At 38.4% G+C, this 10,676-nt stretch overlaps 1 protein-coding gene across 1 annotated transcript in view; it reads left to right on the top strand.

Moving 5' to 3' along the window:
- The window catches only part of TTF2 (transcription termination factor 2), an 18,629-nt gene extending 8,140 nt beyond the window's left edge, over positions 1-10,489 (top strand). Inside the window, exons 9-18 of the mRNA XM_015829629.2 lie at positions 1,031-1,112; positions 3,043-3,147; positions 3,506-3,656; positions 4,649-4,751; positions 5,396-5,586; positions 5,987-6,140; positions 6,940-7,031; positions 8,927-9,003; positions 10,024-10,166; positions 10,262-10,489. Coding sequence (XP_015685115.2) covers positions 1,031-1,112; positions 3,043-3,147; positions 3,506-3,656; positions 4,649-4,751; positions 5,396-5,586; positions 5,987-6,140; positions 6,940-7,031; positions 8,927-9,003; positions 10,024-10,166; positions 10,262-10,489 — 1,326 coding nt within the window. The remainder of the gene's footprint in view (positions 1-1,030; positions 1,113-3,042; positions 3,148-3,505; positions 3,657-4,648; positions 4,752-5,395; positions 5,587-5,986; positions 6,141-6,939; positions 7,032-8,926; positions 9,004-10,023; positions 10,167-10,261) is intronic.
- The last annotated feature ends 187 nt before the right edge of the window (positions 10,490-10,676 follow it).

Genomic DNA, 10,676 nt, shown 5'->3' with positions numbered 1-10,676 from the left:
AAGAAACAGCTGCGATCACACACACTACACCCAGAAGCACGAAGCTGAAGACACCAGCCTGAAGATGACGAATGTGACTTCGTCGAAACGTCGCCAAGACACTTCTAATTCTACGCGGGAGAAAACCCGAATAACTAAAGACCTACATACAAACACCCGCGAAAACCTCAGAAAACAAATATATATATATATATATATACATACATACATACATACATACATACATACACACACACACACACACACACACACACACACACACACACATACATACACATACGCACACACACAAGTAGTCCGCATTTAGCAATTGTTTGGTGAACCTTCATAGCTATGATAGTGATGAAAAAGTAACTTAACTACCCGGTCCTTACATTTATGAACTTTTTAGATCTGTAAAGTAAAGGAAAACTGAAGTAAAATCATAAGCACAATAAGTTGACTGTCCCAATTGTAGTTGCTAACCTAGGACTACATGTATTACCCATCCTTAACTCAAAATTATTAATACATAAAATGTTATATTAATACAATGGAGAAGAATTAAAATTCTTAACAATACAAACTGATAAATGCAGTCCAGCATCCTAAATATTCATGGGATTTTTAAAAAAATTATTTGCAATGTGTTGTTGGCCACCTAAAATTTCATCTACAGGGTGGGCATTAATCTAAATCAATTTAATAAAAATAATCCTATAAGTGGGGTTCATAATATTTCTTTATTCTGGAATACTTGAGATAGAGAGGTGAACTCTTGAGACCATTGTATAATTGAGAGAAAATGGACATATTTAATATTAATCATGTTAGTATTTTTTTAGGAGAAGCTACGATTTTCATTTAATGTAATAGGATGTCTGTCATTAGTAAGCAAAAATATATTGGGTTGACTAGACCAATGTGGACCTTAAAAGAATTCTTCAGAACCACAGATTACCAAAACTTGCTATATTTATGTATACATACAAAATAAAATTAGATCTTGTAATAAGGTAGCAGTTGATCCCATATTTTTCTATTTTTTCAGATCTCTCTGCTGCTGCATCAAAAACAAGCCCTTAGTTGGCTTTTGTGGAGGGAGAATCAGAAGCCATGTGGAGGAATTCTGGGTAACATATCTGTAGCAAAATAGCTGTGCCAATAGGGTGGAAGGTGGGATCTTTGAAAGCTCAGAGTTCATGGTTTTCATATCATAGCCCCATGTTCTGCCCAGTGATTTGGTAGTTCATGCTGCCATTACTAGTCTCCAACCCAGTGGTTCTCAACCTTTTCAATGCCGCAACCCCAACCGGTCGTAAGTCGAGGACTAAACCGGTCGTAAGTCGAGGACTACCCAACCGGTCGTAAGTCAAGGACTTTCCCTGCCCAGGAGCGCCGCGCATGCGTGGTTCCGCCCCCTGCGCCGGCCGAGGCGTAGCTGGCAAGCGGCAGAGACGGAGCAGGCCGACCACCAGCTGGCCCAGCTCAAGGGAGGTAAGGCACCCGCCGGAAAAGGGAAAAAAAATGGCGGACAGCCTTGCTTGGCGACCCCCGTGAAATGGTCGATCGACCCCAAATGGCGTTGCGACCCATAGTTTGAGAACCGCTGCTCCAACCCTAGTGTGTATATAAGAGAGTGAGCTTTCAAACTTGTGCAACCCTCCTGGCAATTAAAAGGCCAAAATGCAAAAGAAAAAGAAAAAAAGAAAAGGGCGATAAACTCCTGGCAATGTACATATGCGATTGAAAGATTCAGCTTTTCCTATTCCCCTTCAGGGGAGATAACTCTATCTCACAGGAGATAAAATAAATAAAATTTAATTTTTTTGAACAACCTAAACAATAAGTCCTAAATTCTAACTTTAAATAGCCAAAATGCAAACATTCAGACTGCTTTGTTTAAAAACAAAAATGCAACAAAAAAATATAATGCTCCAAGAATCACAGGGTGAAACTGGTTTGTTGTAAATAGTGAGCTGTGTCCAGATCTTAGAAAAAATATTGCAAAGATCCTGATGTACATGTCAGATCACAGGCTATCCTAAATAAAGCAAGTACCTTCATGTCTAGCCTGAAGAAGAATGAGAAGAAAGCTGACAACCAAATTTAAGTTAATCTTTTTCAGAGAATTAGACACAATTAGGCTTAGACCCTCAGTGAAAATAAACAATTGACCAGAAAAAAACTTAGACTAGTTTTTTTAATATTGAAAATTTATGTTCTCTCTATTTCTTCCTTTAAATTTCCTGCTGTTTTGTCAGAAGCTGTTTATAGCAATATTAAACACCCTTTTAAGACCTTGGTTTAACAAGTTCTTCCCCAAGTTCCCCCTTGAATTCTTCCCTTCAGTTTTTAAAAAGACCAAACTTTTCCTATTTCCACATATCTCTGTGGATATATAGTTTACGGCAGTGGTTCTCAACCTGTGGGTCGGGACCCCATTTGGGGTCGATCGACCATTTCATGGGGGTCGCCAAGCAAGGCTGTCCGCCATTTTTTTTTGTCCGCCATTTTTTTTTGTCCGCCATTTTTTCCCCCTTTTCCAGCGGGTGCCTTACCTCCCTTGGGCTGGGCCAGCTGGTGGTCGGCCTGCTCTGTCTCTGCCGCTTGCCAGCTACGCCTCGGCCGGCGCAGGAGGCGGAACCACGCATGCGCGGCGCTCCCGGGCAGGGAAAGTCCTCGACTTATGACCGGTTTAGTCCTCGACTTACAACCGGTTTAGTCCTCAACTTACGACTGGTTTAGTCCTCGACTTACGACCGGTTGGGGTCGCGGCATTAAAAAGGTTGAGAACCACTGGTTTACGGTAAGATTTTAATTTTAATCCTCAGAATTGGATTTGGTTTTAGCTCCAATGAGCACTTTAGCCACTTTTTCCAGATAAAATTTAATCCATTCATTTCTCTTTAATTATTTTTACATAAAAGAGGAAAATATATAATTATTGGTGGACAACAGTATACATATGGAAGATGAGGACTCAAATATGAATCAGAGAGTTAAGGTGCCCATGTACATAAATCCATATTTTTGTTTTATTCTGGTTTTTTTTCTTTCCAGCGGATGATATGGGCTTAGGGAAGACTTTAACAATGATTGCTCTCATCTTGGCCCAAAAGTGTGCAGAAAAAGAGAAGAAATTAGAGCTTCGGATGTCCAAACAAGGTACAAAAATAAAAATCACTATCTGTCAACTCATTTACACAGTGTAATTAGATTTGATTGTTTCTGGTTGTTTAGAAAGGAGATATGGAACATGAACTATTTATTGTAAGTAAATTAGGTATTGGCAGCACTGATCACTAGATTAGGTGAAATATTAAAATAGTAGGGGGGGAAATCCTAAGGAAAAGAGTTCCTTCTCTCCACAAACAGGATTAGCCATGATTTGTGGCCATTAGGAAAGATCTAAAGCTGATGTTAGAGAGGGAAAATATGAGGGGCCAGAACCCTGAAGAGACATATTATGCATTGTGATATTTTGTTTAGATCCCATTTCACCTAGTAACTTTTGCATTTTCAGATTCTATTGATACCTGTTCACACGGCACCTTGATTGTTTGTCCTGCATCTCTGATTCATCACTGGAAAAAGGAAGTGGAAAAATATGTAAAACATGGCAAACTGAAAGTATACTTATACCATGGACCTAACCGAATTAGGAATGCTAGTATGTAAGTGCAAAGATAGTTTTAAGATGCAATGTATCTTGCCCTATGCCAGTGATGGCAAACCTTTTAGAGACTGAGTGCCCAAACTGCAACCCAAAACCCACTTATGCATTGTCGAGTGCCGGGTGGGTGTGGCTCATTGGCTGGGCGTGGCCACGGTGGTAACAGCAGACTGGGTGGGACTAAAAAGTTCAACCAATCAATTCCAACTTTGCAAGATCTTTTTTTTTCCCACAAGAAGTTGAAATTGACTGAACCTTTTTTTTTTTTTTTTTTTTTTTGCACACGGCAGCGGAGGCCTAAAGTGAAAAGGTTTTATAAAACCCAGCTGAAGTCCTAAGACTGGGGCGACGGCGCACGTGCCCACAGAGAGGTCTCTGAGTGCCACCTCTGGCGCCCGTGCCATAGGTTCGCCACCACTGCCCTATGCTATTGCTTTAATATGTTGGGATACTGAAAAAAAAAAGCCTGGCTGTAAAGTTGTTTAAGAATAAAAGCACAAACTGACATTTCAGCTCTGGCTTAGGCCTACAGTCTCGACAGTCATCTTCAGCCCTCATTAGTTGGTGATGAGTATCTCAGCATATTCTACAGACAGTGCTTTTGTCAGAGCTTTTCAGGAATATAACTAAGGATATTCAAAATGCAAAGTTTTCCTGGAAAATTGATCTGGAGTACCCTAAATTTATCATATAAAAATAGTTGTGTACTTGCTCTTAGCAGTTTTAATACATCTTTAGTACATCTTTGTGAAGCTGATGAAAATACGATGCCAACTACCTGTAATTTTGTTGTGGAATTAGAAGCAGTTAACTGCCTGCTGTTTTGTTTGTCCCTTTCCCCATGTCTGGAAAAAAAGAGTGGATGGAAATACACCATTCATTAGCAACTTTGAAAGCAGTCACACTTATTATTCATCAACATTAAAATTAAAAACAGAAAGGTAACTCTGAGGTGCCAGATTCTTTACCAGCTATGTCTCCTTCTCTTTGCAGCCTTTCTCAATATGGGATTGTTATCACTACTTACAGTATTCTAGCCAAGGAAATTCCTATAGAAAAAGAAGAAATAGATGTTGCTGAAGATTGTCTAGTACAGGTGACTGAAATGTGCAAAACTGATTTTAAAATAGAAACAAGGAATTGCTCTGTTGAGATAAAGACTATATTTAAAGATAGATAGATAGGCAGATCTGTGAACCTTGATATAGAATGATTTATGCTGGAATGGTTACAGATTCATTTCAGTGGATTATCTTTATGACTTTTCTGGCTTGTCTGTATTTCTACCTAAATAATTCTCAATGTAGCCTTAATTATATGGGGCAAAAGCAAGTAGTAAAAGTTAGTTTAAAGATTAATTTAATTTAAAAATTAATTTTATTTACATCTATTTTAATATAATTTCTAAAAAAATTACTTTCAGACTCCAAGTAAACTTTATGACATTTAATTGAAGGAGTGAAATGGTTTCTTAATGTTTCAGATTAAGATACTTTTGATCTTTAAAAAAGTTCTATTACATATTGACCCGATCTACAATTTTCAGACAAATTTGTGGATCCAATTAATTTTGTACTTCTTTTAATGTTCTGATGTCTTCATCTCAAAATATTGCAGTACATTTTGGAACATGTATACTGAGAAAAGATAGTCTTACATGTTCATTCTAGATACGTTCAATGCAAATGTGCTGGCAGTTTTGCAAACATCACAGACTAATGCTGAAATCTACTTCTCTAGGATATGTCATTTCTTTGCTGTCCTCTAGTATGTATGCACTGGGCTCGAATTATACTGGATGAAGCCCACAATATCAAAAACCCCAAAGTGCAGGCCTCAATAGCTGCTTGTAAACTGAGAGCTACTGCCAGATGGGCTGTCACTGGAACACCTATTCAGAACAACCTCTTGGATATGTACTCTTTGCTTAGGTAAGTTAATTTCATTAATGAGCAGGCAAAGGCTTTGTAAGTTAAGCATGCTTCTTTCTTTCTTAAATGGGTGTTGTCTTCCTCTTTCTATCTCATACATGCTCATATTTGCTAATTGTAAAGGAGAGGCTAACTTAATATAAGCCTAACACAGGGATCTTCAAACTTGGCCCTTTTATGACTTGTGCCTAGCTGAGGAATTCTGGGAGTTGAAGTCCACAAGTCATAAAAGGGCCAAGTTTGAAGACCCCTGGCCTAACACAAGTCTTCTGTTAATATATTGGGCTTATATTTTGCAGAGAGCTTTAAATATAAAGTGTTCTGTTCTGAATCTGTTAATCCTCAACAGCAGTGTCTCACCTGTCCCTACTGCCTTCCTCTTGCTGCCTTTTACCCACAGGTTTCTTCGTTGTTCTCCTTTTGATGAGTTTAAGGTATGGAAGAGCCAAGTTGATAATAATACAAGAAAAGGAGGAGAGAGATTGATGATTTTAACCAAGAGTCTCTTACTACGAAGAAGTAAAGACCAGCTTGATTCATCTGGCAAGCCTTTAGTAATAACATGTTTCCATTTATTTTTGCCATTCTGCTTTCTTTAGTAGATCACAGAATTACAGTTTTTCTTGCTCAAGTGTGAAAATAGAGTATATTAGTTTTTTAATTAATTAGACAAATTTTATTTTACACTCAAAAATTTTCCTTTGTGAGACAAAGAAACAATGCTCTCTTTCCCATCTTCAGTTCCATGTATAAAAAAACTGAATGTTACTTAAACGCTGGTGACAAACAGCAGCTCTGTGTATCAGTTTAGCTAAAAGGAAGTAGAACAAATCATATATGCTCTCTCCCTTCCACGCTCCCCAGCATTTTTGCCCAGCATCAACCACATCTTCCCCATAACGATAAAAGTTTAATTTTAAAAATGGAATATTTGAAAGCAAGATTTTTACATTGTTTGCTTCTGCCAAACTGAGATTTTAAATTCTGTACTATGTGCTACTGGTCTCCAAGTTTTATTATACTTGACTATTGATAGAATTTTGATTCACTGTTATTGTATTGCTTTGGTAAATCTATGCTTAAGATGTTAAATATTCTGCAAAATTTCCTTATTAGATGTATTATTACCTGGTTGGGCTTCAGGGATTTTTATTTTCTGTCGGCACAAAACAGCATATAATGTGCCAGTATTTTGTTCACATGGCATCTTTAAGTTCTAGGCCTGGGAGTGGGATGAAAAATGTGTTGTCTGGATTTTTCATAGGACAGAACAGTTTTCTGCTTTATTAATTTTGAGTACCTAATCATGCTGGTACAGTCTTTAAAATTGTTCTGGTTCTTCCTTCCCTTTAGATTTCTCTGCCTCGGCGCTGTGTTCAGGTGCACAGATTGAAACTCTCTGAAAATGAACAGTCAGTATATGATGTACTTTTCAAACGATCAAGGTGTGATATTTATAAGGGCATAAATGTATAAATGTATCTGTTAACTTAGTTTCAGGGATTAGCTCTATTTTGAGACTATAGTTAACATTTTCAGTGCAGCTTCTTTCTTGGGAGAAGCATTTCTGTATAGTTTCTAACCTTGCTCTGTTTTCTTTCTAGTGTGCATTCTGTTTAAAAGCACAGAGAAATCAGTTGTCTATATGGCAGAGTTACCATCTCAGAGACACATTCCCACAAAAGATTGATGTTTAGATGTATAGATATAATGAAGATATAATGAATATCTTAAATCATGAATAATGAAATAGATATAATGAAGAACATTAGCCCCTGAATCATTTTCTCATGCTACATATTTGCTTTCCCTTTAAATTTAACCCTTACAGACTTATGATTTCATAAAACGGGGGTATTTTTTATTTTGTATATCTTCCATAGCATAGCTAACATTCTTGCGTTTAATTCAATATTTACAGTTTCATCCAAACAAAGACAGGAGCCTTGAAAACAAATATCATTATTATATAAATAAGCTGTAAGGTTTAGGACTGAAAGGGATCAGTTTTATTGTGCAGCTTCTGCCTAAATTCTGTCTGTCGGTTTAAAATGATCAGAATTTTGCTATATTCCAAAAGGTTGGAACTGTTTGCTTTTTTATGTTACAAAGTATCAAGATCTCTCAGAAAAGTGTTTTTATTATCTCAGCAGAAGCTACATTTACCACAGGGTATCTAGGGAAAGATCTTGGAATATCTTGCCCTCCAGAGTGAGGTCGGCTCCAACCCACCTGAGCTTCCACAAGAGCTTAAAGATCGGGTTCTGTCAGATGACTTGGGGCTCCATAGGCGGGGCTTCACGTTGCGGGTGGTTGTAGATTAATATCAGATCCCATCTCCTCCGCCCCCGCTCAACTTGCTCCCTCCCCCTCTTTTAGCAGTCTTATTTTGTATTTTTATATTTTTGTAATATTTTATTTATATAGTTTTACCTTTTAATATTGTAAGCCACTCAGAGTTACCCTGTGCTAAGATGGGCGGCTAATAAATTTAATGAATACAATAAATAAATAATGAGAGAAAAATGGTTGCATTCTTTTTTTAATCTGGTCTGCACCACCGTTATTTTTTGTCTCCCGAGAGGTTTTTTTTTTCCAAAAGGTTATGGCTTCCGACATATTCTCTGCTTTTTCCTTAAACTATGAAATTGCTAAATGATACATGTTAATCTCTTTGTTTACTACAGATAGTCCTTACCTTACAACCACAACTGAGCCCAAAATTTCTGTTGTTGAGTTCTGCCCCATTTTACAACCTTTCTTGCCCCAGTTATTAAGTGAATCAATGCAGTTGTTAAGTTAGTAACACAGTTAAGTGAATCTGGCTTCCCCATCGACTTTGCTTGTCAGAAGGTTACAAAAGCTGATCACATGACCCAGGGACACTCCAAAAGTCATAAATATGAGTCAATTGCCAAGCATCTGACTTTTGATCACATGACCATGGGTATGCTGCAACAGTTGTGTGAAAAATTGTCCTAAGTCACTTTTTTCAGTGCTGTTGTAACTTTGAACAGTCATTACCTGAACTGCTATAAGTTGAGGACTACCTGTATTTTCATTTGCTCTCCATGTTATATTCCTCAGAAAAAGTCTCATATTATTTATACTTTCAGTTGGTATTTATGGTTCGTCTTGAGTTTGTTATAGTGATTTGTGATCAATCCCTTTATAAATTGCATTCTCTTTTTGGCCAGAGGTTTCTTGATGGCACCAGATTAGCTGGCTGACCCACCTCCTGTTTAGTCAGTGCATCTGTGCTTGTCTGTCTTGGGTTTGTATAAAAACAGGGAAAGAGACCTGAACTCAAGTTGCCTCGTTTTGCCTTCTTGATGTTTAGGTCAACACTGCAGTCCTTTCTCAAACACCAGGAAACTTTGTGTACAGGCTATTCTGGAGACAACCCATTTAATAAAGGTAAGGTATTAAATATCTCGAACTCTGTATAGAAATGTGTTGAAAGGAATCCGATCAGGCTGTTCCACATTTTTGTTGCTCTTTTTGTAACCTCATGTTTCCTATTAAAAGGTAGTAATTTGTACACTTATCTTGAAGAAACATCCAAAGAAACATCTGGTTGTTGTTTTTTAAATAAACAATGGGTTGGCAGCCTAAGGCCACAAGACTCTACAGCCCGCAAACCTTTTACATGCCATGAAGCTCTTTCTAGACACAGTTGCCAGAAACTGGGCAATTTTTTTTCCCCACTGAGGTATAAATAGTTGAAAATTGTAATATAGCCTTAAATTACAAGTAGTCCTCAATGTACGGCCACAATTGATCCCAGAATTATGGTTGTTAGTGGTCATTCACATGATCGCCTTACTTAACAACCATAATCCCGGCTCTCTCCATTGTAGTTGTTAACGAGAGCACGGGATGCCTTGGAGTATGGGAGGGCTGGTGCTGTCCTAGGCTAGCACTGCAGCATCTCCCCAGTTCACCAGTGGCCAGTTCCAGGCATCCCACGACCTTCCCCAACCCCTGAGACACTCTGTGTTCTCTGCCCACCTGGCTGCATCCTAAACCTTTGGGCCTCTTCCACTCTGCTCCCCCATTCTGCTTCAATCTACTTACTTTTCTGAAGACCACCTATAGGGAAGGGAACTCCCATACAAAAGCCACGTGGTACCAACCTAGAAGAAGGCGCCATTTTGGAATCAGCTACAATTGCAATAATTGAGACATAACTCAAATAAAACTTTGAATTCTTTCTCCCAACTCCCAGGTGCGTGTGCTAGGGGAGGGTTCCAGTCTCCACATAAACAAATGATTTGTATTTCCCTTTTCCATTTGGCCTAATTCTCCTATCCACTGGTTTGGCCTCCCACCCTCAAACTGTAATTATAGCTTTCAAAAACCAGATTTCCCGTTTCTGAAATAAATTCTGTTCTGAGAGTTTTGTCTTTGATACATATGCAGTTTCATCTTTGATAGGAGCACAGCAGTTTAAAGTGTGTCAGCAGGATTCCTCAGGGAAGATGGTGAAAGATAGGTCTCCCGTCTCCACCACAATTCACATCCTGTCCCTCTTGCTGAGGCTTCGTCAGTGCTGCTGCCATCTTTCTTTGCTGAAAGTGGTAACTATGGCAGGCTTACAACTATTCATCCCTTCCGATGGAGATTATTTGAGTTCAGAAATTGGGGATCCTTGGCTGTATCCTTTTTCTTTCAGGCTCTTGACCAGGCTAACATGAATAGCGAAGGCATCTCTCTGTCAATGGAAGAACAACTCAGTGCTTTAAGTCTGACTGAACCTGATAACAGTGATCCATTCTCAATGGTGAATCTCTTTGGAACATCTTTTGGCGCTGATCTTTTTGAAATGACCAAGCAGAGCACCAAGGTAGGAAGACAGTTGCAGTCCTTTCAAGGGAATTCCAGATTTGGTGTCTGTTTTTAACAGAAGTAAGGAGGGAAAGAGGATTATTTATATATATATTTATCAATATGCAGACAGACCATCACTGCATTCCTAGTGGGCTGTTAAAGAACCTCTTTATGGGGAGAGATATGAGTCTTACTACAGTAGTTTTGACTCCATGCTCTGCATCCACACTGACTCTTCATTTCAAACTCCTGATTGCCGT

Source organism: Protobothrops mucrosquamatus, unplaced genomic scaffold, assembly GCF_001527695.2.
Source record: "Protobothrops mucrosquamatus isolate PMUCROS unplaced genomic scaffold, P.Mucros_1.0 scaffold6596, whole genome shotgun sequence".
Taxonomy (NCBI): domain Eukaryota; kingdom Metazoa; phylum Chordata; class Lepidosauria; order Squamata; family Viperidae; genus Protobothrops; species Protobothrops mucrosquamatus.
This window is presented reverse-complemented; position numbering and strand designations above follow the sequence as displayed.